This window comes from Anabas testudineus, chromosome 21, assembly GCF_900324465.2.
Source record: "Anabas testudineus chromosome 21, fAnaTes1.2, whole genome shotgun sequence".
Lineage (NCBI taxonomy): Eukaryota > Metazoa > Chordata > Actinopteri > Anabantiformes > Anabantidae > Anabas > Anabas testudineus.
Window position 1 is genome coordinate 6,366,680 of NC_046629.1, and position 27,802 is coordinate 6,394,481.

Genomic DNA, 27,802 nt, shown 5'->3' on the forward strand with positions numbered 1-27,802 from the left:
AGTAAAAACACAGCTAAACAACTGCTAAATCTTACTCCAGAAATAATGCGCTGGGTCTCCCTGACGCGCCTCATCTCAGGTGTGTCCAGTACAAAGGCGGCCTTGCCCTGGACCTGCTTACGGAAACTGTCAGAGTACAGCACCTGGTGGAAAGTGGAGGAGAGGAGGACACACAGTGAGCACCTGACGTGTGAAACATGAAGTCATTATACAGAAACCATTAGCATCCACAGCACAAGAGATGTGGCACTTAATGATGAGAGGGCACACACAGCTAGTGGCTACAATAAGCTGGGGTATTACTGGGATTTCAGACAGATGAATTAGCAGGGAGACTTTTATTAAGAGGTGGAATTAACACATGAAATAAGATTACGTCTCAGTCTTCAGAGTGAGGACGGCGGGAAAACAAGATGAAGTGAAGTAGTTTCGACAACAGGAGAACATTGCAGTGATGCTAAGGCGGTGACATCAAATGCATTTAAAAAGAAGGTGCAGTGGGTAGAATTAATATGATTAACTAGAGGCTAAGGACAAGTCGGTTAGAAAGGGGTTAACATGGGGTAGATGTAAGAACATTTCTTCAGCAGAATATGTTCTTGCAGTGGTTCTGAAGGTACCGAGCTAATGTTTTCTTGGTTCCTTTTGACTCGCTCCATCTCTGGAGTAAACACCACAGGAGTTCCCTTGGCTGAACTGTCTTTATAAAGCACCTACAGGACAGAAGCACAGTGCCCCAAGGGGGCGATCAGACACTCAACCGTACACCGGCCACACACCTATAGGACTGGTTTCATAGACTTGGATTGCCCTCACACATTTAGATAGAAGGTAATCAGCAAATTTCCAACATTAATTAGCCTCAGCTCATTTAGCATTTGCTACTTTAGGAATGTTTTACAGAGTCTGAGAAATTGGTCCTATAGAGTGACAAATCCTGGTGGCTCAGGATCGCGGTTGAAGAAACACATGTTGATACAAACACACTCGTCACACGTCAGCACAAGGTTTAGATTGTCATTGTGCTTTATATGAAGAAAGCTGGGCTGCAGGTTAGAAACCACTGTGAATGGGAGAAGGATGTTGGGCAGCATCACAGGCCAAAAAAAGAAGGGTTTCACTCAATTGGAGGCTCTGATGGTTGAGGATTAAAGATGATTTGAAGGAATAAGAGCAGAAAAGAAATACATCAATTATAATGAAGCTACTTTAGGGATAAGATGGTGATGATGGCAGGGCTGGGGTTCAGGGAACTGCAGTCTGTGCCATGGGTGGAGATGAGCAAGAGGTGGAGAGAGGGTGAGATGATAGCAGGAAGGAAAGGGGGTGGCAAACAGGCTTAATTTACTGATGGGCACTACTGTCCAGTCTCAACCGTTAGAGGAGCACACACGGTTAGGTTTTGTTCCACTACCGAGCTGATGTGCTTCTGGGTTTCTTTGACCCGCCTCACTTCAGGGAGGTCCGGTATAGCTGTGCCTCGACCCATAGAATCCTTGTATTTGATCTACTCAAGTTTGGATTTCATGCAAAGAAAGTGGAGAGAAAAGTTGTTCAATCAGAGACAACAGCAGAAGGACAAAAGGAGACACAGCAATCACAGCAGACATGAAGCACAGAATTAAACACACCTTTTACCTGAGAAATGAAGAAGCAGGTTATGTTAGAGACACAATGGGGCTAAGCTGACCCATCAAGACACACTGGTGTTACATGTGGGTGGTGGGTTTGATGACAAAACAAATAATGGAGGAGGCTCAGAGGAGTTGACACTGTCTTTAAGGGAAATGACGAGTGAGGTAGAGGGGCGGATGGAGGGAAATTATTGTCAGGGCAGGAGGATACAGGTTCACTCTGTGGAGTACCGTGCTAATATTTTGCTGATTGCGCTTGACTCTCTCCATCTCTGGGGTCTCTGATACTGACGTGCCTTGTCCCACTCCTTCTTTGTATTGAAGCTTTAAAATGAAACAGCACTAAAAAGTCAAATATGATGGTAACACTCTCAAAAGCAGATTCATTTTCAACTTAGGGAGGGAAGGAAATGCCAAAAATGCAATTTACATTGCAACAATCTGGGGAAATATGGAGTCACTTAGGGAAAAACACAGGAAGGGGGTTATGTTTGTGGGAAAATTTAAAAAAATCAAGTCATCAACCAAGGCTGGTAAAAAAAAAAAACAGTGACTTATGGGACTTAGTTAGGATGAAGGAGGGACAAACAGTACTACAAACATGGAAGTTAAAGTTTTCTAGACTGGGGCACTTTGAGGGATTTTTTTTATCAGAGGGTAAAATAAGGATCACTGCAAGCCTGTTCCTCTACCGAGCTGATATTCTTCTGGGTTTGTCGGACTCTCTTCACTTCAGGGAGATCAGGTATGGTTGTGCCTTGACCCACAGACTCCTTGTACTGTACCTGACCATTAAATAAGTTACACAGATACAGAGTAAGACAGGGACGAACAGAAAACACAGACACGTCCATCCACTCACAACAACAGCCCACACTTTACAACACAGACACAAAAAATGATAACCCATACTGATTTTCTCTTATTCTTGTTGTAGATGGAAATAAGTAAGATTGCTGAATTAAATAGTCTCACATTCAACCATCAACAATGCCGATAAAAAGGAGCGATTTATGACACTGAGTTAGGATGGAGGAGGGGATAACATTACTAAAAACAGAAAAGGTAAAGGTAAGGAATGTTTTTAAGGGGAGAAAATAAAAGTCACTGCAACTCTGTTCCTCTACCAAGCTGATATTCTTCTGGGTTTCTCGGACCCGTTTGACCTCAGGTAGATCAGGTATGGTTGTGCCTTGACCCACAGACTCCTTGTACTGTACCTGACGATTACATAAGTTACACAGGTGCAGCGTAAGAGGGTGACAAACAAAAAACACAGTATGTCACACCACTACAGTATAACACTATATTTCAATGAATGTTGGTATTGTTGGCAAAAAACAAGGTTGTGAAATATGGATTAATGTTTGATACTTCACTTAAACGTCTGGGTTAAGATGCGATTAACTTTAATGAAAGAAAGAAATCCAGCAGAGGTCTCAAGCTCCCACTATCAAAGTCATGAGCCAAGGCTGCAGAGGTGGTAGAAGTACATAAACTCAATGATCAATAAATAAAATTGGAAATACATGCCTATACAATTATTACTACATATTTAAGTAGAACTTCACATTTAGTACAGGCTCTACAATTTACTAATTAATCAATTAAACTAAATACGAAGTGCAAAATTGTACTTGAGTAAATGTACTTAGTTACTTGTCACCTCTGCAAGGCTGGTAAAAAAAGAAGTGATTTATGAAACTTAGTTAGGATGTTGAAGGGTGGAGAAAACCAGTAATAAAAGCACAAATGGTAAAAATTCTTGGTACTTTTAGATAAATGGTAGAGGTCAAAGGGCATTTTGAAGGATGGTTATAAAGGGGATAAAATAAAACTCAATGCAACTCTGTTCCTCTACCGAGCTGATATTCTTCTGGGTTTGTTGGACTCTCTTCACTTCAGGAAGATCAGGTATGGTTGTGCCTTGACCCACAGACTCCTTGTACTGTACCTGACCATTAAATAAGTTACACAGGTACAGAGTAAGACAGGGACGAACAGAAAGCAAAGTATGTACTGTAGACACAGACCAGCCATTCGTGACAAGAGCATACATTTCACAATTGACAATCAAACGTTTCTACTCATATTGATTTTAACACATTTTAGATCGTTGAGGTTTAAAAATGGATGATAGTTCATTTAGTTTATTACCTCTGGATGCAATGAAGTATTATGACAAAGAAAAATGCTATAGAGCCCTCACAGGTCCAATACTGTTCACTATTTATTTTATAGTGGAAAATACACTATGTGGCCAAATGTATGTGGCTACACAAACATTACACTTATGTTATTTCTAAACCATGGACATTAATATTTGGTTTTCTCCCACATTAAAGTAGGGAAACCACTTATTTATGGACCCGGCCTTGAGCGCAGGGTCATTATCATGTCAAAACTGTTGGAAGCACAGCATTGTCATAAATATCATGGCATGCTGCAGCGCTGAGGTTCTCCTTACTTGGATATAAGATATCCGGAACTATGAAAAACAGTCCCAGACCAAAAGTACACAAAGTACTGTAGTGTGTGCATACAGAGTTGTCCACACTGTGAAAACAAGCTCTTATCGTGCACAAATGATGTCGGGCAAAGATGTTTTTACAGCTCAGCAATCATGTGGTGCCTTTGGGGGCTCTGTAGAATCCTATAATTAGTTAAAAACATAATAATAAAAATGTAAAATACTGAGGATGAGAGAACAAATCTCAGTAAAACGTTAGATTGGAGGAGATTACATGTGAAGAGAGCTCTGGTTATACTCTCAGATTTAGGGGAAATATGGTGGGAAGGTTGATTGAGGAGGAGATGAAGGAGGGCAGGGACACTCGGTGGAATACCGTGCTAATGTTGCGCTGGTTGCGTTTAACTCTCTCCATCTCGGGAGTCTCGGGCAAAGCTGTTCCACCTCCCAAATCCTCTTTGTAATGAATCTTTAAGTGGACGAGGAATGAAAGCAACAACTGGCGGTTAGGCAGATTTGAACTCTTAGATACGCTACGTACTACTCTTGATGTAGCTGCTATGTGTCACCAAAAACACACTGAATGAGACAAACATGTAAATGTACATTTAAAAAATACTACACAACACGCAACACAATGGACAAAGTATTTAACAACACACAAGCTCTGCACTAAACATTAAAAACACTACAAACTACAAACAAACTGTGAAGAGTTAGTTGCATGAATTAAAATACTGCACATTTCAGGTGGTTAAAAAAAAAAGATAAAAACCCTAAGAAATGAAAATGAAGGCTACACACTAGGGTTTGTTAAAGATGAGGAGAGTGAGTTAAGGTTCTGTGAAAACGGCATAAAAAAAGAAAAGTGGTATTAGGAAATGTTATAAAAAGTTTACGGAGTAGATACCAAGCTGAAATTCTTTGTATTCTCTTTAACACGGAGCATTTCAGGAGTGTCCTGTACAGTAGACACTTTGCCCTTTATGTTTTTAAGGTCAATCTGGTATTGAAGCTACAGGGAGAAAAACAAAAGTGCAGTTAAAATGTTTCCCAGTGATACAGAGAAGAAAACAGAAAACCAGGAGAGAAAGTACTTTGTTTCATGTACGTATCATCATGGAAGCTATTTTTATTTTTATCCCTGATTAAAACATACTGTACACGTTTCACAGACACAGACACATCAGACACTGGAAGAACTTCCTGCAGGGGTCAGAGACGTCCTGGCTCAGTAACAGCCAGCCTAATTCATCATTTCCATTTATTACTTACAGTGCTGAAGTTCTTCTGGTTCTCACGGACTCTCTGCATCTCCGGAGTGTCCAGGACTGGTACATAGTGAGACATGGTCTTCTCAGCTTCCTCTTTGTATTTTTTCTGTTGGAAAAATAACAAAACACTCAGAAATCAAAACCAATATGTAAAATATGTGTTTGGTTTGGTGTGAAATGTGTCCAAACTGCAAGAGATGGTTTTTTTTCGACCACAGAATGAGTTGAATTCGATCTACCTGGCTGACAATGTTCCTCATCTGCTGTGCATGGATGATGTCCGGGGTGTCGATGACTGTTGTGTAGCTGGCCCTGTCCATCTCGGCAGTCTGCTTGTACTTAGTCTAAGACAAAAAAAAGAGTTTAATTTGGTTTATGTTCATACACTGTTCTCTATTCATCTACATTATCTTTAAGCAAACAATGTAATGAAGAGAATAATGATTCGGACCTGACTAAGAATATCAGTAGCGTTCCTGGCCCTCATGAAGTCTGGGGTGTCCGTAGCCAAAGCCAACATTCCCTTGCCCTTGATCTCCTGCTCCAGTGACTTCTTGTACTCCCTCTGTAAACATCATAAATGATAATGTGTTAAATAAAATAAATGTAATCACTAAAACAACATGCGACTGGCAGCGTGCCGTAAACAACAGGATATCTACTCATTTATTTTGAAGGGGGAAGGGAGGGGGCTGCAAAACCATGTGGCCTAAGGGAATGGTGAATGAAAGAAGTTAGAAGACATTAGGATTTTTTAAAGAACAGATATGGTAAATTGACAGCAGACTGTTTGTGAAGCTCCAATCAAAACTGAAAAATAAAAACAGCAGTAGTTAATGACAGTGTGTTAAAGAATAATTAGTTCAAGAAACCTATGTTTCCTCTTAAACTGCTTTAAATACTGTTTTCTGTCTCTTAAGGTAAGAAAATCGGCCTCAAAAAATTGAAAGTATATATGGTAATAAACTTCTATACACAGCTTTGATCCTATCGATCACAACGCTTAGCATTTTTCTGGTTGCCTGTCTGTATATCCTGCAATATTAATATGTGAACTACTGTATAAACTCAAATAAGCAAGTGAAAACATATTAAAATTACATGATTAATCAAACAAAATAAAAAAAAACAGATATGTAAATTAGAGGTTGGCTTGTGAAATAGTTAGTTTAAGTGACAATTAAATATAGAGACGGTCAAATTGTGCTTTTGGAAACATCTTTTAAACACCAGAAAAAGGAAAGTGCTGGAAAATTAGTGATGTCATGAAGCAGGGACGAGACTAAGAGTCAAACCCAGCAGATGCCCTTTTAGTGTGATGATGAAGCTTAGTTAAGATGGGGAAGGATTCAGCAGATGATGCACCAAAGAGCAGGATAGCGGGAAGTCACTCGGATGACATGTGATGTCACTTCCCATCACCTGTCAGTCAGTCGTACCTCACACAGGATATGAGTGGCATTCCTTGCCCTCAAAAGCTCCGGAGTTTCCTCCAGCACAGTTAGCCCTTTACCCTTCACTCCTTCTTCTAGATCCCTCCTGTACTCTTTCTACAGGATGGAAGAAGAACAAAGAGACTGCAGAGAAGAGCACACAGGCGGGCCGGGCCAAGGCATACATAGAGACAGTACAGTTGGCAAACTGCTGCTTGCCCTTTGAGCTCAAAGTCACGAAGCCTCTCCCCCAAATAATTAATAAAAAACTAAACAGTGATTGATTCATAGTTTAGTCTTCTACTGTATTATTATTTAAAAAGTGAAGATTGTCACAAATAGTGTGGAGACACTTGTGACTTTGGCAAGAATCCTGATAAAAGACAAGGTGAACAGAGTTTTATCACCGAGAGAGAGGAACCAGCAACAACAACAAAAAGTTCAACTCAACATTTCACTCTGGAACCATCACATGAGGACCACATGCATGCATGCAGACTGTCTACATTAAAGTGTTTGCAGTCTCCTGCTAGATGAAGGGTTGATTGTGAAATTAGGAATACAGGGTGAATACAGATAAAAATACAAACAAATAACTACTTTAAATAATGGAAGTAGAGAGAAGGAAGATGGATAAATTCTTATTTTAATCATGCAAAGGAAGAAAAACTAACTGCATCAGTGGACCTACGAGAGAGAAGGAAACACTCACAGGATTAAAAAAATAGTGGTTTAAAGAAAAAGGGACCGTGGTTGTGATGTAGTCTTAGTATGATTATAAGGAATGCATGAGGTAAATGGGGGAAACTGACGGGGATATCACTTCGTTACCTCACTGGCTATTTTAGTAGCGTGTCTGACATGTATCATGGCAGGGGTGACCTCCAAGCCTGAGAGGTTCTTGCCCCTCATGTGCTCCTCAAAGTCCTTCTTATAGTCTTTCTATTGGCGGCGAAGATAAGACAGGGGACAGGCAGAGCTCAGATAACCACTTACAAGCAGAGCTGGTTCACAATAAAGTCACCTCTTCCTTGTTTACACCATTCTGCTTATAATGACACCATCTTCATCGTCTTCTTTATAGTAAGGAAACTCTTACTACTACTTACTTTTTCACCGAGAAGTTTAACAATTGAATAATTTAAATGTAACTACATTTATTCAATGCTAATAATTAAACACTGTAAAAAACTACAATCCACTTTCCTTAGGGATTTTTTTAGACACTGCAACAAAAAGAAACTGTGTCATCCCTGCATTAATAAGTAATAAAAAACTGAACTTATAATAATTTACATAGTATTAGGAAACAAACAGGACACTTAAGCTTCATTTGAGCACATTTTACACAACCATTTCCAAAAAGACAAGATGGTAAACAGCACTGTAAAAGTTGTTTTTTTCCTAAGTCTAATATAAACAATAACTTGACAGCATTTTATTGTACAGTATTACAAGAGGTTAAAATATAGGAGGGCATTGAAGAGTCTGGAGAGACGTCTGTAATGTAAAGTGCACTGAATTACGTGTGATTACCTGGCTCTGCATGTGCTGGGCCTCTTTAGCAGTCATATATGTGGGTGTCTCGAAGTCCAGCATAGGTTTACCCTTCTCCTTCTCATACTTCTCTTTGTATTTCACCTGAAACAGCCCACACAAATCTAATGTCACAGGTCTTCAGTGGGCAGTTCACAAAGATCACATGTACTTATGCTCATTTGTGTAATGTGATTAATGTGTTTAGTAGGCATAAACGTACAACATTAAACATTAATCTAACTCATTTGATGTAGTGTATTAGCTTGGAGCTAATTTACTACCCATTACCCAATGTTGTCACCAAAATATTCTTTAAACATTTATTGCAACACAACTCTCTTACAAGAGCAAAACAAGCAGACGAAAACCCACCACCGCGTGGAAGGTCACGTTGATACAGACCCTCCAAAGTCTGTACCACTTACGTTGCTCTGGAGTTCAGAGGCCTCCTTGAGATGAAGCTGTTGTGGTGTATCAGGAATCATATGGTAGTGACCCTTACTCTCCTCAAATTTCTTCTTGTAGCAGTACTATAGGGGGAATTCCCAGTCAAGTAAGACAGCTCAGCATAGCAAACAAGAAAAAGAACGTGTGTCTGGAATTTACTCCAATCCATTACATTATATTTTAAAGTCTTAGCTTAGCTGTAAAAAAAAAAGCAATGCCGATAAATATGGCATTCTGATAAGACAAGATGTGAAAATTAAAAATGATAGTTAAATAGGTGGAAAAATAAGGAGGGAGATTGTGTTAAGTGTTTATTAATAAAACACTAGGTCGATAAAACATCAAACTGAAAAAAGTCAGTCAGAGTCAGAGTAGAAGTGATAAAAGATGATAGTATGGGAAGGTCAGAGGTCAATAGGAAAAGAAGGGTGAGAAGGGTAAGGATCACTACCAGATGAGGTCACAGAATAATGGATGTTGGGATGATGGAGCTTAGTGCATAAATCCATGAGATGGTCGATAATCTGCAGTGGTTAATGCAGGGGTGACAGAAACACTGAGTTCAGACACATTTCAGTGAACCACGGCGTGTGCACTGAAACTGATCTGACTCCCAGCAGCTTCCTGGGTAGGAGTGGGAGGGGTTTATTAGGTAGCGGTGTCTTACGTCGCTGGACAGCTTGCTGGTGCTCAGGCTGTGCTGCATGGACAGAGACTCGGCCATGTCGGTCACAGGCTTGTGGATCTTCTTCAGGTCACCTTTGTATTTCACCTGGGGTTGATTATAAGTAATCAAATATTACAGCACTGCAGATGCTACTAACCATGGTTACTACTACTATATAAGAGATACAGTAGGTAAGAACTTACCTCACTAGCCAGCTCATTGGCATCCTTCAAAGTCTTGTACATCTTACTCTCCTTCAGGTCAAATTGTGGTTTCTTTCCTTTCACCTCCTTGTCAAACTTCTCCTTGTACTTCACCTATCAGGGTAAGAAATATGTAAGAGATACTAGATAATAACATTTAGATTACCCCCATCACACGGGAAACATTTAAAGGACAACATAACCATTTTTATAGTGTATAAAAAGGGAAGAGTAACTGCTTCTACATCATTTGGTGTAAAAGCGTTGACATGCTGTTTATACCATGCTTCTCAACATTAATATTTGAATTTAATTTTTATCCCTTGTTATACAAGAACATCCAATGATTTACATGCTTCCAATTATTTTTCATTTCCAGTCCATGGATTCTACGTCACACTTCACGCTAGAATGCATCTCAAACAAGTTTTCAAGTTACATTTGATTGCATTTACCTGATTCTTGCTATGAATTTACACCTGTAGTTAGAGCTACTAGATGCATTTAGTGCTAAGTGTGAACAGAACTTAATACAGAACTCTGTGATCCACATAAACACAACATGGACTTATATATAATGGAGCATATAAGACAGAGGTAAGGCTGTTGGATTTTGGTTGTGTTTCACTTGGAGCCTGGATAGTTCTTTGAATCCACACACCAGCTTTGGAGAGAAGGTGAGACAAAGCAGTATCCTTAAACAACGTCTTAGACAAAAAAAAAACATGTCAATCTAGCAGTGATGTTTAATTAATCTGTAGTTTGAACACATTTGTAAACTGTGACTGAATGACTCTGGAGGAATAAAAAATAACACTATTAAATTACACAAACAAACATACAGTGTTGGGACTAGTGCAACTTAATGCAGCAATGCAACGCTTGTCTATGCATAGCAATGAGCCCGACCTTATGGGGGAAACAAAAGAGCAGAGCATGCATCCAATTCTAAACTGCACAAAATGTTTTACAAGCAAACAGACAAACCAGACAATACGAATCAATTCTTTTCTATAAAAGTTCCTCATGGTTTGGATGAAAGGCTCAGCAGATCCCACAGTAATCAAATAATCAATCAGTCAATTAACTGCTACGATAAGAACAGAAAGACAGAGGAGACACACATAGCAGCCCTTCAGAATAAGGGCATTAACCTCCTTACATCACTAGTCACGACACTCATTTTCTTAATGTGGCGCATCAGGGGGGTATCATAGGAAGCTGCTCCATGGAGGGAGGGCACGGCCTCCACCTACAAAGCATGGCGAGATGAAGGGATGAGAACAGAGACTAGGACACAATGGAAGGAGAAACAAAAGGAAAGCTATGAGGAATAAGGAGACAATAGAGGAGAAGTGGGATAGAGGAAGAAGAGCAGCGTAGGAGGACAGGTTTAAGGGTGTAGGTGGGACATGTACAATGATATGAGCAGTTAAAACATTTAAATACACTTTTATGGAATCACGATGACAGATTAAGACATGGATTATAATGCAGGATGACAGAGGAAGCGCTATGGAAGAGCTGCTAGTTCTATCGTTAGGGCCTACAGGACCGCTGCTAAGCATCTACCACAGCAAAACTAGTCTGCAAATATTAGCTTATGGAAGCTGATCTGACGGCTGATCTGTAATGGTGTTGCAGTAAATTGCTTCCACTCAATGATTCCTTCCATCTTGTATATAAAATAAATACAATAAACATTTTCTAAGAGATGATAACTCTAGGGAACCAGCTGGAGAATGGGCTTCACGAGACAGATGGCTGATATGGTTTGGTGTACCTGGCTGGTCAGCTTCGACACCTCAGTGGCCAGAGCGATGTCTGGGCGGTAGGCCAGAGAACCTCCACGGCTTGCCTCCTCCCGGGCCTTCTCACGGTAGCCAATCTGATTGAGACAAGAATCAGTCGACCATGTACAGGTCATTTTTTTGCCAGCACTTAGTCTTTGGTGTTAATCCCTCATTATGTGGATGATAAGCACTGATTTTCTATGAAGATATAAGACACTTCATTGTTTTGCTGAATAAGCCTACATGTACTTATTGCTGGAACTAAAACTTCGGCTTGTGGACACTAACATCTGTGCATGCACAGGTTAGGCCTTTTCATTTCAGTCTTTGTGTGTACAGGTGCTTGTCTTTCTGTCATCTACATGACAGTTACCTGACTGATGAGTTTGGCAGCCTGGGTAGCTTTCTTTATGTCTGGACGATCAACAACAGTAGTGTAGGACAGGTTGGCTCTAGCATCCTTCTTGTAGGCAACCTATTGTATTGAGAAAAAGAGGAGACAGAATGTAGTGTGTGCCAGAAACTGACCACGTTACATGAAACAAACCAATAATAGAGATTGTATGCTGTGAATTAAACCAATCAAACTTTATTGTAGCACGACTGTGGAAATGACCCACGTTGCTCTGACTCTTGGCCACGTCCATAGCGTGCTGAACATCAGGAGGAACAACCATGTTGTTATATATCGACTTGCCCTTCTCCTTTTCAAACTTTTGTTTATACAGTTTCTGTAAAGAGAGAAAGGAAATGTCAAGACCAGCAGCACAGAAATAACCCAGGATCACGAGATGAATGAGCTGATTTGTAAAAACAAACGTGACAGTTGTACCCCGCTGACAAGCTTGTTGACTTCTTTGCTGTGGGCAGTGTCGCGCGTCTCACGCAGAGTGGTGAACGAGCCAGACTGCATTTCCTTCTTACTGGCCTCCTTGTATTTGCTCTGAAGAAGAACATAATACACTTATACTACACATATTACTGTAGTCATAATGAAACAGCCGTTTTAGCCTGATTTACTGTATTGTTTTCTAAACTTGATAAAGGTTTAAAATGAAGGGGCACTGATCATTTCTTACCTCTGATGTCAGAGTTTTCACTGCCTTGGCGTGGAGGATTTGAGGAGTGTCCAGGACAGGCACATAGTGGCCCTTTGTCTTTTCATACTTCTCTTTGTATTTCACCTGGAGAAAAAAAAATATTAGTTTGATATAGTTTGTTTCATACAAAACATCCAGAAGTCGCCTTGTTCTCTGTGCCCTTTAGTAATTTCACATAAAGAAGGGGATGACTTACATCACTGGCCATTTCAGCGTTTTTCATGCACAGGAGGGTTAACTTGTCATCAACTACAGGTATCACGCAGCCCTTCAGCATCTCCTTGTCATACTTGTACTCAACCTGAGTGAAGAGAGAATTACAAAACATTACAAACTGTTGCATGCTGTTTAAAATGAAAAATAGAAAATCACACGTGTAAGAAACAAGCACCAACTCACGTCACTCTGTTGTAAGGAGTTCTTTGCAGCATTGACGAAATCAGGTCTGTCTGCTGTCCAGATCCATTTGTTCTTGGTGGCTTCATACTTTTTCTTGTAGTCAAGCTAAAATATAACACAAAAAATCTTAATTAATATTTTCTGGAAGTTTGAATTTAATGAAAACAGTGACGTCACTTACATTGCTGATGTTCTTGTAGGCCTCCTTTGCAGCACGAATCTCATGAGCCTCAGGGTCCATGTTGATCTGAGCCTTACTCTTCTCATACACCTCTTTGTATTTAAGCTGCAAGATGCATGAAAAACATATTATGAAATATATAAATGCATTTCCTATTGTGGCTTCCTGCTATTTGAAAGTGTGATATATGCAGTCAGTCTGAGTGGGACCTACATTGCTGGTGATCTCCTTGACCTTCTTCATGTGCTGTTGGTGTGGAGTGTCATAAGGCAGTGTGTATGCCTTAGCCTTGGTCTTGTTGTACTCCATCTTGTAGATGATCTAAGGAATTAGCATCACCACATAGGAAAATCAGATAAAATTAGGTATCACATTTTTGAAAAATATATTTTTTCGATTCTGGATAAAAACAGAACATAAAAACTTACATCACTGATCTTTTTGCTGCGTTTGTGGGTCTCATACTCAGGAGTCTCCAGAACGGAGGTGAACTTGTCCTTGGCACGTTCATACTGCTCCCTGTACCTCCACTGATGGAGGACAAAATGAAATAATAATATTATATTATGTAATAATATATAATATTATAATATGTTTCATTGGTATGTGTTCTAACAATGTGTCTTTCTTTTAACATTGTCATTATTTGACTTTGAAAAATGATCAGTGTGTGTTACTGGATAATAACATGAAGGTGTAAATCCATGTCCAGTCAAAAACATGGCTAAAACTATATGCATTATGTAAGTAATCCAAAAATAATATATGTGTAATATGCGTAATGAGTGAAGTCATGCATACATTTATAAAAACATGCTTTATGAAAGATGCACAAACACAACAGGAGTTATTTTTAGGTAAAAGACAAGAACACATGTTACCACAATTAATTCATGAACGTTTGTAGTGCCCACGTAGCTCATGGTGACCAGCAGTCCATCTTATGCTACAGCTCACTGAATCTGAAGCTCATATACAGAATGAAAACAGTATTTTTACTTTTTGCTACAGCAGTTATTTTTACATCTCTGACTCCTGTTGGGCAACTACTGCAATGTATTTTAAGATGAATTAAAGGTTTGATGAGTTAAAGTGGATAGATGGCCTACGGATTAAGTCGTGAATGAGAAGGGTGGAATGTGTGGAAGTTAAATCTCTTCAGTAGTTGAATGGACCAGATGAGGTTTATCAGGATGAGTTTTAATGTAATGCGACCTTGTCCAGAAACAGTAGAGAGGGACAAATTCACGTTTTGACTTTCGTATATGTGTATGAGTCTTGAAACTAATCAGGGCTTGCTTCCTGCCTGTTTGTGGACAAGGATCAGAGTTATTGTAGTGACTTTTTTACCTTACTGCCCATAGTGGACTGGTAAAGGGCTGTGAGAATGTCAGGGCGGTGCAGCTCATTGCAGCCACTCTTTAGCAGATCCTTTGCTTTGGATTTATACCTTTTCTGTCCACACACAGAGACAACAAAATACACACACAACATGCCAAAGTTGAGGACACATTACAAACAGCAGTCACAGTGGGAGAGAAGGGGAGAATACTCCAGAGAATAAAGCGCGATTAAGGAGCTGCTTGTCTTCATTTGTGCCCAGAATGACAGAAATAATCACTGATTCAAGTTTGAGATTCTCATTATTTGTTCATTATTTTGTTTGATTAATCATCAGTGAATGAGAGATTACACCGTCTTTCTCGTGGCACAGATCAAGGAGGATCCTGCTCACTCAAGAGAGCGTTCAAGCTGCTGTTTGAGTGGCTCTGTTTACAATAACCTGTGCAGTACAAAAAAACAGAGAGAGAACGAACAGACGCTGAGTCAGACGGTGAGAGGAATTTGTCACGTTGGAAGACACAGCCATGCGATGGCGACCACCAGCAGGTCTGTCGACGACCTCATGCACCAGGGGGTCTGGTCGAAGGGACTGTAGGTAGCAGAAGAGGCCTGTCGCACATCGCGACCAAGTTGTTTACCTGGCTCATCTTGTTGTTCTCCCTGGCCAGTTGGTATCTAGGCTCATCTGTAGTTACGGTGTACTTATCCTTGGTCTTTTCATAATAAGCTTTGTAGATCCTCTGCTCAGAATGTCAGAAGGCGGTTAAACACAAATATCCAGAAAACAATGCAAACTCACTGGAGAGTCTTAATGTTGATTTGAAGAACAGTGGACACATTTGGAAGAGTTGACATTACGGATTCACATAATTAAGAACATAATAAACAACATAAACGATGATCAGATAATGCTATGAATTCACACTCTTTTACCTCTAAGCTGAGAATCAAAGGAGATGCACATAAAAATGTGATTAATGATTCAAGTGTAATAAAACACAAATGATATTGTGCTGCAAAAATCTAAAAAAACAATTTATTGCTTAAAGAATGAAAGGACTCACTTCGTTGATGAGAGTAGAGGCATTCTTGGCCGCCTGGAAGAAGGGACTGTCACAGGTGTACTTGAAGTTGCCTCTGTTCTTCTCAGAAGAGGCTTTGTATAATCTCTATTACCAAGAAAGTAAACAGTTGTTAGGGACATTAAAGTAAAATGATATAAGTAATACAGTCCATGATACTTTTTAGTAAATAGACCCTTTACCTCACTGTACAGCGCCTTGTTGCTCTCAGCCAACATCAGCTCAGGTGTATCCCATACATAGCAGCCAATACCCTTTAACCAATCCAGGTCCTCTTTGTACTTGACCTAGAAAGAGACATAAAAAAAGGATTTCATTTAGATATAACATAGTATGTGAAACGTCATTCTACCTACTGTGAGTAATTATTCTTACATCACTTTGGAATACAAGTCAACAATACTCACGTTGCTGACGTTGTCATTAACAATTTTGTTGAAGAAGAACTCAGGACGGTCAGGGATGGACTTCCAGGTACCCAGAGAACTAATGTACTTCTCCCTGTATTTCACCTGGGGAAGAGAAATAAAACTGTTAATCTCTAAATGGTTTTAACATTTTTGTTGTCTGTAAACAAAAGTGCAAAGAGATGCATAAGAAATAATCAACCAGATGATTTTTATTTGCTGACCTCACTGATGTCATCAGTGACTCTGCGGTGGTAGGTGATGTCCAGAGCATCCTTGACTGTGCGGTAATGACCCTTGGAGAGTTCAAAGGTCTCTTTGTAGCGCAGCTGAAGACATGATAAGCAAAGTTTATCAAACACAAATTAATCCGGTGGGTCTCTTGTACAAGAGTAAAGTTTATAAAAGATATCTATACCATCATAGCCAACACAAATGTAATAAAAAAGTTAATGAAAATCCTCTTAATCAGTAGCTTATTCAGTTGCAGTAACAGATTTTTCCTGTTTCAGGACTGTTATAACAGTTCTTCAATGAGTATACTCACATCGCTGGACTGAAGGTAGGATTTCTTTGCACGGATCAGGAGGGGTGTATCAGCAATGGCAGTGTACCTGTGCTTCATCTTCTCATATTGTTCTTTGTACTTGTTCTGTGGGAAGAAACATTGATGTAAAACATCAGAAGAGTTACAGTGATTCACAATGCAGCAGAGAGCATCATTTCATATATCAATGGATAGAAAGGCAAACATCAGTAATAGTTTAAGGTACAACAATCAACAAGTAAACCTAGAAAAAAATAAAGTAGGAATTAGGAAGAGGGGGACTCACTTCACTGTAGACCACTTTCATTTTTCTGGCATGACCCATGATGGGAGTTTCAATTTCTTGAGTGAAATGAGCTCTTTCCTTAGCAGCCAGATCAGTGTACTTGTACTTTAGGGAAACAGACAACACAATGATTAGATTATGTGGAAAAGAAATGTGGATGAAAAAATATATTTAGTGATCGAAGCTGTATCTGAACGTACCTTGTTCGTCAGCTGCTGGGCCCATTTGGCTCTCTGGATCTCTACAGAGTCCACAGTGGTGGTGACCTTTGCCATTTCCTGCTTGCTGTGGGCTTTGTAGATCAGCTGAAATTGAGGAGAAGAAACAGTTAAGTCATAAAAACTATTACAACATTAATTTAATTGACATAATATGAACAATTTAATTGAATTAATTATTAGGAGCTATTAAAAAAACTACTTAACTGCCAAGACACTGATTCATGTAATGAGATAAAGTGTGTTTGGGAAATTGACTCACGCCACTCATGTGGGTCTTCAGCTCAGATACACGCTTGTACTCGGGTGTGTCCAGGACCACAGAGAAGTTAGCAAGGTTCTTCTTGGCATCCACTGGATAGTTCACCTATTGAATTGAAAACCAGGCGCCATAAAATAGAGAAAATGTCACTAATTATTAAAATAAAGACTAATGTTATAAAGGGATATTTGCCATAGATGCGTAATCACATACCCTTTGTTTGGTGATGTTGCGAACATGGACCATCTCTGGAGTGTCATACAGGAAGCAGCCAAGGCCTCTCAGCCAAACAAGATCCTCTTTGTATTTCAGCTAAAAACAACAACAACAAAATAAAACTCAGCAAACAATTTATTACATTTAAATCCCATGATCTGGAAATAATTGACTCTTTCCACCGTACCTCACTGCAGATGTGATTGACGTGGTAGCAGTGCATCAGCTCTGGTGTAATGGGCATGGAGATCAGCTGGCCTCTGCTGTTGTAATACTTCTCTTTGTACCACAGCTAGAATGTGAAGGAAACAAGATGTTGCATGAATAGAACATATTCTTACACTTATTATTATTATGCTGCATGAATAAAATCAGGAACATGAATGACATGAAAACTGGTTTTGTACATCACTGAGGTGAGCCTGGTTCATCTTGACTTGTTTGATATCGGGGGTGTCGTAGGTTGTGTGGATCTTGTCCTTGTGCTTATGGTAGTCCTCGCGGTACAGACGCTGCAGAAGGAGAAAATCAACACGTGATTGTTTTGTTCAATAAACGCACCACAGGGTGGCAACCACTCATGTGCCTGGGTCAACATTATCTTACATCATTGATGATCTTGTGAGCTTTCCTTGCACTGACGAAGTTGACGCCCTCTGGATGAAGAGTGTATGTCTTAGCCTTCGTCATCTCAAAGGCCTCCTTGTACTTCACCTAGACAAATTAAATTGTGTGATTTAATAACAACATACTTTACTAGAAACATGATTTTCATCTTTTTAAGAGAATAGGATAATTGGAGGATTGAAGAAAGTGAAATACTGACGTTGCTGGTGACAACGCTGTTGATCTTAGCCTGCTTGATGAGAGGGGTGTCGTGGGGCAGAGAGTAACCAGTGGGCATGAATTTCTTGTTTGCTTCTTTGTACCAGTTCTGAAAAAACAAAAACAGAGTGAGACTGGAAATGACGCTACCAACAGTAGTGGATTATGTGTAAAATAAATAGATTGTATTATATGGTACATAGAAATTCACAAATAGAAAAGGTAAGTGAAGTTTAATAACTGTAAAAATTACAGCCACAGCTTACTACACATACAAAACTATTAATACTATAAATATATGAGGTCAATTTCTAAGTAAGGACATTGAATACTAAGACACTTACATCACTCTGGACGTAGTTAGCCAGGCGTGCCCTCTCTGTGTCAACGGTAACAGCAGGAGCAGTGTTGGTGCCCTTGATATTGGCGTTGTAATCGTAGCGGTAGTGCAGCTAGAAGGGAACATAAGGGCGAATGGTCATGTATACATAATTTTATGTTAGGAAATCCAGATAGAAATGAGATATTATAAATTGTTAATAAAATGTAAAAAGCAATTTACATCGCTCAAGTTCACAGCATTTTGTTTGGCCGTCTCGTACACTGGAGTCTCTGTCACCACCGAGTAGTTCTTGAAAGCCTCAATACCTTTGGCTCTGTACTTGCTCTGGAATAAAAACAGAAGAACATGGCATTAAGAATTATTTCAACAATAAATGTAAATAACATCTATTAAAACATTAGCTGGAATGGAATCAAACTAATTTACTGAAGAAAATGACGACTGGATGTCCTGAATGGACTAACCTCACTCTGAAGTTCACCAGCTTGCTTGACACGGAGGATCTCTGGCGTGTCCCAGGCGTAGCAGCCAATACCCTTCAGATAGTTCAGATCATCCTTGTAGAAGATCTGTGGAAAGCACATAATAACACAACCATGTTAAGTGACTTCTGGCAGATCTGTTTGTATTGCAGTTGGTGGAAAACTGGTTTATGAGCTAAAACAAAAAGCATTTAAAGTCTTATGTAAATTCAAGATTCAAGATTCAAGATTCAAAAAACTTTATTGATCCCAGAGGGAAATTGTTTAAAGTACGTATATACTAAAAATCTAAAGTTGTCTTTAACTTGGATTTTCTCACTGATGTTTTTTTAACCTTATAATAATGATTTATTTTCAGTATATAATTAAAGAAATTATAAACACAGCTGGATTAAATAAACTCGATAAAGAAGTTAACATGTTGACACGATAGAGCAGTTACTCACATCACTGAGCTGCTCGTTGACTTTGCGTGCTTGGACGTACATCTGCATGTCAGGCAGGCAGATCCACTGATGCAGATACTTGCGGTAGTTGATTCCACTGACTGTGGACTGGGTGTTGCGGGCAGATATAATCTCCAGCATGTCTGGTGGGATATGGTTCTTGGCCTTGGTCTTCTCATAGTTCTCTTTGTACAGACGCTGTGATGATGAACACATGGTTCTTTCAGTTCTAGTATTGTATAAATATAAAGAAAATATGCATGTTAAAGATAAAATGACAAACCAAAATTTTACTTACATCTAGGACCAGTTTTCCAGCTTTGACGCAGCGAGCAGTGGCAGGATCGTCCTCAAGAGACTTGGGCAGACTGTAGAGGGTTTTGAACTTCTCATAATCCTCCTTGTACTTCACCTACAGGGGCAAGATGATTCATTCAGTGTCTTACAAGTCAAACATTCAAACCTGGAATGAATTTAACTTAACTTAAAACTGAACTCACGCTGCTGAGAATGATCTTTTGGTTTTTGGCGTGTTGCAAAGCGTGGGAGTCATGTGGAATCTGGTAACTCTTGGCTTTGATTTTATCCCAAACAGCAGAATAGCTTTTCTGTTGAGAGACAAGATATCACACATTATCACAAATAAACATCTTGTATCTTGTTGTGGACTGACATACTAACATGTTTAACTTTACTTACACTGCTGCTTAATTCTTTAACGTTGTGGCATCTGGCATACTCGGGGGTATCCAGAACAGGGGTATACAGGTGCTTCTCCTTTTGATAAGCCTCCCTATAGTTGAGCTGTCAATGACAGTAGTTTGATCAGTGCATTCAAACACGAATTTAAGCTTAGAAAAGTACGTACATCTTTTTAAAATATGTATGTTTTTTTAAATATGGCTCACTTACATCACTGGCCCAGGTATGACCCAGAACAGCGGTCACATAAACTGGGGTGTCTGTCACAATGGAGTAATTGTTGAATTCTTTCTTGGCATCCTTTCTGTATTTAAGCTACAAGGAAAGATATAACACGGGTAAATAATCAAATACGAATACAAGAAGTGCACAAATATAAGAATTTAGTTGAGTTTTAAATTCAATTCTATAATTTTCACTAAGTAAACCAAATTAATAGTTTAATTTCATTAATTACTCACATCACTCTGCAGCTCGTATGACTTCTTGGCAAGAACAATCTCTGGTGTGTCCCAGACATAGCAGCCAATACCCTTCATCCAGTTCAGATCATCCTTGTAGAACACCTATTAAATAACAAAAGCAAAAAGCACAAAATTAGATGTCCAATAAACAAAAACGTGGTCCGATTATCTGGCACAGGCCATGCATACAGTGATCGTCTACGTAGCAGATGTGCAGTGAAGATGGACCTACATCACTGAGAATCTCGTTGGTCTTGCGGGCACGAATGGCGTCTTCCTGGTCAGGATGGCAAGTCCACTGGTGCAGGTAGGTACGGTAGAGGACGTCGCTCAGCATGTCCTGGCACCGCTTAGCTACCTGGTTTGCGATGACGTCTGCTGGGATGTGGGTCTTGGTCTTGGTGTGATGGTAGTCCTTCTGGTAGATCCTCTGTAAAGACATGCATATCATGGAAACTATGACTAACAGGCTGGAACTAATTAACCAAAAAATGTCAATGCATCCATATATAAAGATTAGCAAAAACTGTGACTGTATGTCTGGGTCAAATGCATAAACCCTTATTAGCATCTTACCAGTCCCTTGTTCTTCTCCTGCTGTCCACAGCGCACCACCTCAGGGAAGTCCACCAGGGTCCCTGCCATGTAATGACCCTTGGCCTTCTCATGGGAATCCTTGTACTTGACCTAGTAGGTTCCAGAAAGATGTTTAATTGCACGTTTTTGCCTCAAAAGTTTTAACAATTATAAAGAAATGTAAGATACTCACATCACTAGCGATCTCTCTGCCTTTTTTACCACTAACAAGTGGGATGTACTGATGGTTCAGCTGGTAGCTAGTAGCCTTAGTCTCGTCCCATTTCTGCTTGTAGAGTTTCTGAAATCACACAAGGTAGGTACAAATGTTAAGAAAGAGTTGATAAATTGTTATATACATTGTACAAATGTCACAAAATAATAATTACCTCACTGATGTTCTTAGCCATGTCCCTGCTATGTGCCAGCTGAGGGGTGTCATCTGAACCAATGTAATGACCCTTCTCTGCATTGAAGCTCTCTTTGTACTTCAGCTATAGGAAACAAATAATAAGATATTTAAGCTTTAATAAAATGTATGTTGAAATGTAGTCGTTTAGATGTGAAATTGTTACATACATCACTGAGGTTGGCAGCATTTATCTTCGCCAAGACGATCTCAGGGCGATCCACAATCAGGCTGTATTTTCCAAAGCCTTCTATGGCGTTCTTTTTATATAGCCTCTGCAAAATAAAAAACATTATAGCATCAAGGTGAGAACAATGAACAGACAACTAGAATGGGCAAAATGTGCAATAAGAAAAATAACCAAATCCAAACACAGCATGTAATATGGTGCACATACATCGTTGAGAATCTGCTGGGCCTTCTTGACCTTGACATGGTCAACTGAGTCCGCTGCCACCCAGCCGCAGCCACGAATCCATTCCAGATCAGCCTTATACACATTCTGAAAACAGAATCATAGACATTTGTGGAGGTTGAGAGAGAATTTTCACTTTATTATGTGGATGTGATAAAATAATGACTGGTAGCACTCACATCACTCTGGAGATCGTAGATCTTTCTGGCCTGGACCACATCGTTAGAGTCTGGCAGACAAGTCCACTGGTGCAGACGAGTTCTGTAGTTGAAATCGTTGACTTGGATCTGGCATTTCTTGGCCAGCTCCAGATTCAGCATGTCCACTGGCAGGTGGAACTTGGTCTTGGACTTGTTGAAGTCCTTCTTATACAGAGCATCACTGGCAATCTTGGCTGAGTTCATAGCCAACATGATCAGAGGGTCGTCCTGCACACACCGAGCACCAATGTGGTGTCCGACCTGCTTGCGGTATGACTCAAGGTAGTTGTGCTACAAAAGAGACAAAAATTATTCTCCCAATATTGTCATGTCCTCAATTCATAGAACTTTAATAAATGTTCTTCTTTGATTCAGGTTCGGCCCGCTACTCACTTTACTCTGCACTTTAGTTGTAGAAATACATTGCTTGATTGGTACAGCATCTCCTGGCATGAAGTAGCCTGTGGCTTTGACACTGTCCCATGCTTTGGTGTAGAGTTTCTATAGATGAAAATAAACAAGTTTACCATGATGAATTGACTGCCATTAAGGATAGAAACTAAATAAGACAAAGTAATGTTCATTTGAAATATGTATTAAATAAGTAGAAAGTCATCTTACCGGGTGAACGTTCTTAGCTACCTCCCTGGCTGTGGCAAGAGTTGGAGTGTCCACAAGCGAGTACTTGGTCTTGTCCTGGTGCCAGGCCTCACGGTATTTCGCCTGAAAACAGTAAGAAATCAAAGCTCAATTATTTATAACACTATCTGCCATTGACACTTTGCAATTAGATGATATAACCGAACAAGTGACTTCAGAACATAGAACATCCAAAAAAGAGCAGCAAAGAGTCATCTTTACCTCATTAAGGACCTCAGCAGCATTCTTGGCACAGACAATGTCAACTCTGTCACTAGGAACTGTGAATTTCTGCTCATCCAACTTGACACGGTAGCCTCTCTGTGAAAAAGCAAGTAAAGTATGTATGAAAAATAAACATTACAGATAACGGCAGAGTCAGTGTACAATTAGTCAGGTGACAGACTTACATCAGCCAGGATCTTCTGTGCATGCTTAACCTTTATAACATCCACACACTCATGTGGCATCCATCCACATCCGCGTATCCATTCCAAATCAGCTTTGTACACAGCCTGCGGAAGAAAATCAGGCAAATTTATTGACGTGTTTCCATCAATTAAAGATGTATACAATAATTACTTATTAAGTGCACAGTATATATCACAGTGATCGTTTCATTAACTGTGTGCACACACATAAACCTACATCACTCTGGAGATCGTAGGCCTTTCTGGCCTGGACCACATCGTTGGAGTCTGGCAGACAAGTCCACTGGTGCAAATAAGTTCTATAGTTGAAATCGTTGACTTGGATCTGGCATTTCTTGGCCAGCTCAAGTGTCAGCATGTCCACTGGCAGGTTGAACTTAGTCTTGGACTTGTTGAAATCTTTCTTGTACAGAGCATCACTGGCAATCTTGGCTGAGTTCATAGCCAACATGATCAGAGGGTCGTCCTGCACACACCGAGCACCAATGTGGTGGCCGACCTGCTTGCGGTATCCTGTCTTGTACTTGTACTTAAAGAGAAGAGATGAAAGTGTATGAAAATTAGGCAAGTAGATAATATATTAATCTGATGTACTCACATATTATCAATAATATTCTCTTACATCACTAACGATATCCCTGGAAGCTTTAGCCTTCAGCACAGAGATAGCATCCTCCTTGATATGGTAGCCTCTGGCCTTTTGATCATCCCATGCCTTTGTGTACAGTTTCTGCAAAGAAGGTATAAGCATGATAAACAAGACTCAGCTTTAGCTCATCAAAATGACAGCAGTCTTGGTTATGATTCAATTATAAAATGAAGAAAGAGTGAGATACTCAGTTACTTTTACTTTTATGATAGTTATGTGAAGTTACATTTGACATGTTTCAACATAGGCAGTTGTGCCACAGTACATTTATCAATGCAAACTTACATTGCTGATGTTGACAGAATTGACCTTGGACAGTTCATAGGTGGGGGTGTCGGGCGGTATGTGAATGGTGAGCTTGTCTTTATCCCACACTTCCCTGTATTTCCTCTGTCAAAAGAACATTCACGTTATTTGGAGACATTCGTTCATACAGATATTTGTACAAAATATTTGGTGTTTTAATTTTAAACTCAGGATCCCATAAAACGTTATTACTCACATCGCTGAGGATGTCAGCATTTTGCTTGGACAAGACAATAGCTGGTAGGTCGACAACACTGGTGAACTTTACAGTGCTTGGAGGCTGACGGTAGAGCCTTTCATTGAGAATAGTCTGGGCGTGTTTAACTTTGACGACATCCACAGATTCGTGAGGTGACCAGCCACATCCCCTCAGCCACTCGAGATCAGCTTTGTACACAGCCTAAAAAAGACAAATAGCAGTTTTTGTAAAAGTGACGTCACAATGTTAGGAGTGATTTGTATTGTCTCTGGGGCTAAGGTGATAATTTAACTCTCCACAAGCCTAGAAAACTTAATATGTACTTACATCACTCTGTAAGTCGTACACCTTTCTCGCCTGAACCACATCACTGGAGTCTGGCAGACATGTCCACTGGTGTAAGTACGTCCTGTAGTTGAAGTCGTTCACTTGCTGCTGGCATTTCTTGGCCAGTTCGATTGTCAGCATGTCCACTGGCAGGTTGTACTTGGTCTTAGTCTTGTTGAAATCTTTCTTATAGATGTTATCACTGGAGATCTTGGCTACATGAGCGGCCAACATGATCAGTGGGTCGTCTTGTACACTCAGTGCACCAATATGATGACCACACTGCTTGCGGAAACCAGCCTTGTATTTGTACTAAAAATTTGAAACAGAAAATATTTAATCAACTCCTTTATACAAATTATTTAAATGACGTGAAAACAGGAAAATAATGCAATAAATAAAGAGGATATGAAAATGTTTAAAACAAAGCTTAAGACTTACATCACTGACGATGTCTCGGGAGGCCTTGGCTGATAGAACAGAAATAGCATCTTTGGGAAGGAAGTAGCCTTTGTTGATAATGTTCACGAAGCCTTCACGGTAATATTTCTGTGGAAACAGAACCATTCTGTTAAGGTGTCTGATAATGTATATGCACTGTGTGCTTATCATATGCTAATACAGCACCTTCCCTCCTTAGGATATGCAAAGCGAGGTCATTATTCCTGATATAATAATACTCTGTGATGTACTGATTGGCTATACAACTACAGACTTACCAGACTGGTGTTGAGTTTGTTCTGTTGGGCCAAGAGTATCTCTGGAGTGTCGGGCATGATGTGAAGGTTGGTCTTATCGTTTTCCCATGCAGAAATATATGCTTTCTGTAAACATCAGGTAAACACAGTGAGATGTGGTGTTATTCAAGTTATATATCATTATTATGAAAGAGAGCTTTTTCTAAAACAAGTTCTCTTATTTTATGTCAAACAAAAGAAACAAACATACAATGAAATACTCAAACCCAAGAATAATGATGAAAAACTAATAATATGCTCATAAAATAAAATAAAAACACCAAATAACATCTCTACCTTGTCCATGATGTGGGCATTGGCCTGAGCAAGCGCATAAGGCATGTCAGTTGTTTGAGCAGTGAACTTGAAGTTACTGGGATGCTGACGGTACTTCCTTTCACTCAGGATTTCTGCTGCTTTTTTGGCTTTCTCAACATCAACAGAACCAATTGGCACCCAGCCCGTACCCTTGATCCATTCCATGTCAGCCTTGTACACAGCCTACAGGTAGAAGTACATGAAGAAGTACAGTACAGTATTTTTTTTAAGAAAGGTAAGAACTATGAATGCAACAAACGTATAATCGGCAAATCTCCATACTTACATCGCTCTGCAGGTCATAAGCTTTTCTGGCCTGGACCACATCGTTGGAGTCTGGAAGACAGGTCCAGTTGTGCAGACGAGTTCTGTAGTTGAAATCGTTGACTTGGATCTGGCATTTCTTGGCCAGTTCCAGATTCAGCATGTCCACCGGCAGGTGGAACTTGGTCTTGGACTTGTTGAAGTCCTTCTTGTACAAAGCATCACTGGCAATCTTGGCTGAGTTCAGAGCCAGCACAATCAGAGGGTCGTCCTGGACGCTGAGGGCCCCAATGTGGTGACCAACCTGTCTACGGTATCCTGTCTTGTACTGGTACTGTATGGAGGGAAAGGGCGAAGTGATAGATAAGACAACGGAGATAAGAACACATCAAAATAAAAAGAAAACCATTCAAATGTAAGTTACATACATCACTGATGATACGTCTTGCATGTTTGGCAGCAACAACAGAAACAGCATCAGCCTTAAGGTCGTAGCCCTTTCTGAACATTTCCTCAACACCTTCCCGGTATAGTTTCTGAAAAAGGATTGACAACAGATCAATTATAAACCCCAACGTCCATTACATAGATATTGACTGACAGGAAATGTAAAAATTAAATCAGGTAAAAACAAACCAAACATACCTTGCTGATGTTGTAAGCATTAGCTTTGGAAAGCAACAACTCAGGTGTATCAGGGTTAACATGAGTCTTAATCTTCTCAGCCTCCCAAGCAGCAATGTATTTTCGCTGTGGTGAGAAACAAAAAAACATAAATAGTAAACCACAAGAAGAAGATTGAAAATAAATTGCAAAAATTATTTTAAAAAAGGGCTATCAAATACTTTACCTTGTTGATAACATCAGCATTTGCTTTGGCTAAGACCATGGGCATGGAAGTCATGTCAGTCTTATATTTCAGTGTGTCTTGTTTCGTCCTGTAAAGACGGTCGCTCAGAATTTTTGCAGCATTCTTGGCCTTCAGCACATCTAGTGAACCAATGGGGATCCATCCTACACCTACAACCTCATCCAAGTCGGCTTTGTACACAGCCTAGTGGGGAAAGCACATACATACAACATCAGAATAATATCACAGTCAACGTAGCATATATTGTTGAGATACTGAACATGCCAGAGAAGTGCTTACATCACTCTGCAGATCATAAGCTTTCCTAGCCTGGACCACATCGTTGGAGTCTGGGAGACAGGTCCAGTTGTGCAGATGAGTTCTGTAGTTGAAATCGTTGACTTGGATCTGGCATTTCTTGGCCAGTTCCAGATTTAGCATGTCCACTGGCAGGTGGAACTTGGTCTTGGACTTGTTGAAGTCCTTCTTGTACAGAGCATCACTGGCAATCTTGGCTGAGTTCAGAGCCAGCATGATCAGAGGGTCGTCCTGCACACACCGAGCACCAATGTGGTGGCCGACCTGCTTCCGGTATCCTGTCTTGTACTTGTACTGATAAAATAATCAGACAAAGTTTTATGTTACAACTACATCGCTCAAATTGCCGTTTCATTCCATAATGTCACCCATATATACAGGCACTTCATAGGTTGAAATA

General features: G+C 39.9%; 1 protein-coding gene across 16 annotated transcripts in view; it reads right to left on the bottom strand.

Moving 5' to 3' along the window:
* neb (nebulin) overlaps positions 1–27,802 on the bottom strand; it is a 53,118-nt gene that overhangs the window by 2,619 nt on the left and 22,697 nt on the right. For 4 of the 16 annotated variants that reach the window (XM_026376091.1, XM_026376104.1, XM_026376103.1 and 1 more), the window contains 75 exons: positions 27,385–27,696; positions 27,085–27,288; positions 26,880–26,984; positions 26,663–26,770; positions 26,257–26,568; positions 25,950–26,153; positions 25,635–25,739; positions 25,357–25,464; positions 24,916–25,227; positions 24,586–24,789; positions 24,369–24,473; positions 24,057–24,164; positions 23,652–23,963; positions 23,414–23,518; positions 23,226–23,324; positions 22,986–23,087; positions 22,758–22,865; positions 22,344–22,655; positions 22,147–22,251; positions 21,920–22,024; positions 21,730–21,834; positions 21,534–21,641; positions 21,341–21,451; positions 20,997–21,194; positions 20,762–20,866; positions 20,511–20,615; positions 20,298–20,402; positions 20,099–20,206; positions 19,897–20,010; positions 19,599–19,796; positions 19,135–19,239; positions 18,890–18,994; positions 18,672–18,779; positions 18,329–18,436; positions 18,109–18,216; positions 17,910–18,014; positions 17,690–17,794; positions 17,500–17,598; positions 17,287–17,391; positions 17,007–17,111; positions 16,807–16,911; positions 16,521–16,625; positions 16,198–16,302; positions 15,974–16,078; positions 15,749–15,853; positions 15,549–15,653; positions 14,491–14,595; positions 13,569–13,670; positions 13,354–13,461; positions 13,141–13,245; positions 12,960–13,064; positions 12,757–12,861; positions 12,540–12,644; positions 12,293–12,403; positions 12,081–12,191; positions 11,834–11,935; positions 11,451–11,555; positions 9,668–9,781; positions 9,465–9,569; positions 8,776–8,880; positions 8,348–8,452; positions 7,643–7,753; positions 6,818–6,928; positions 5,830–5,943; positions 5,618–5,722; positions 5,380–5,484; positions 5,015–5,119; positions 4,481–4,573; positions 3,496–3,588; positions 2,762–2,854; positions 2,327–2,419; positions 1,866–1,958; positions 1,415–1,507; positions 621–713; positions 36–143 (listed from right to left, as the gene is read on the bottom strand). In XM_026376091.1, coding sequence (XP_026231876.1) covers positions 36–143; positions 621–713; positions 1,415–1,507; positions 1,866–1,958; positions 2,327–2,419; positions 2,762–2,854; positions 3,496–3,588; positions 4,481–4,573; positions 5,015–5,119; positions 5,380–5,484; positions 5,618–5,722; positions 5,830–5,943; positions 6,818–6,928; positions 7,643–7,753; positions 8,348–8,452; positions 8,776–8,880; positions 9,465–9,569; positions 9,668–9,781; positions 11,451–11,555; positions 11,834–11,935; positions 12,081–12,191; positions 12,293–12,403; positions 12,540–12,644; positions 12,757–12,861; positions 12,960–13,064; positions 13,141–13,245; positions 13,354–13,461; positions 13,569–13,670; positions 14,491–14,595; positions 15,549–15,653; positions 15,749–15,853; positions 15,974–16,078; positions 16,198–16,302; positions 16,521–16,625; positions 16,807–16,911; positions 17,007–17,111; positions 17,287–17,391; positions 17,500–17,598; positions 17,690–17,794; positions 17,910–18,014; positions 18,109–18,216; positions 18,329–18,436; positions 18,672–18,779; positions 18,890–18,994; positions 19,135–19,239; positions 19,599–19,796; positions 19,897–20,010; positions 20,099–20,206; positions 20,298–20,402; positions 20,511–20,615; positions 20,762–20,866; positions 20,997–21,194; positions 21,341–21,451; positions 21,534–21,641; positions 21,730–21,834; positions 21,920–22,024; positions 22,147–22,251; positions 22,344–22,655; positions 22,758–22,865; positions 22,986–23,087; positions 23,226–23,324; positions 23,414–23,518; positions 23,652–23,963; positions 24,057–24,164; positions 24,369–24,473; positions 24,586–24,789; positions 24,916–25,227; positions 25,357–25,464; positions 25,635–25,739; positions 25,950–26,153; positions 26,257–26,568; positions 26,663–26,770; positions 26,880–26,984; positions 27,085–27,288; positions 27,385–27,696 — 9,378 coding nt within the window. Of the gene's footprint in view, positions 1–35; positions 144–620; positions 714–1,414; positions 1,508–1,865; positions 1,959–2,326; positions 2,420–2,761; positions 2,855–3,495; positions 3,589–4,480; positions 4,574–5,014; positions 5,120–5,379; positions 5,485–5,617; positions 5,723–5,829; positions 5,944–6,817; positions 6,929–7,642; positions 7,754–8,347; positions 8,453–8,775; positions 8,881–9,464; positions 9,570–9,667; positions 9,782–11,450; positions 11,556–11,833; positions 11,936–12,080; positions 12,192–12,292; positions 12,404–12,539; positions 12,645–12,756; positions 12,862–12,959; positions 13,065–13,140; positions 13,246–13,353; positions 13,462–13,568; positions 13,671–14,490; positions 14,596–15,122; positions 15,225–15,548; positions 15,654–15,748; positions 15,854–15,973; positions 16,079–16,197; positions 16,303–16,520; positions 16,626–16,806; positions 16,912–17,006; positions 17,112–17,286; positions 17,392–17,499; positions 17,599–17,689; positions 17,795–17,909; positions 18,015–18,108; positions 18,217–18,328; positions 18,437–18,671; positions 18,780–18,889; positions 18,995–19,134; positions 19,240–19,598; positions 19,797–19,896; positions 20,011–20,098; positions 20,207–20,297; positions 20,403–20,510; positions 20,616–20,761; positions 20,867–20,996; positions 21,195–21,340; positions 21,452–21,533; positions 21,642–21,729; positions 21,835–21,919; positions 22,025–22,146; positions 22,252–22,343; positions 22,656–22,757; positions 22,866–22,985; positions 23,088–23,225; positions 23,325–23,413; positions 23,519–23,651; positions 23,964–24,056; positions 24,165–24,368; positions 24,474–24,585; positions 24,790–24,915; positions 25,228–25,356; positions 25,465–25,634; positions 25,740–25,949; positions 26,154–26,256; positions 26,569–26,662; positions 26,771–26,879; positions 26,985–27,084; positions 27,289–27,384; positions 27,697–27,802 lie in introns of all 16 variants that reach the window. The other 12 variants (XM_026376090.1, XM_026376092.1, XM_026376093.1 and 9 more) reach the window with 12 other exon arrangements.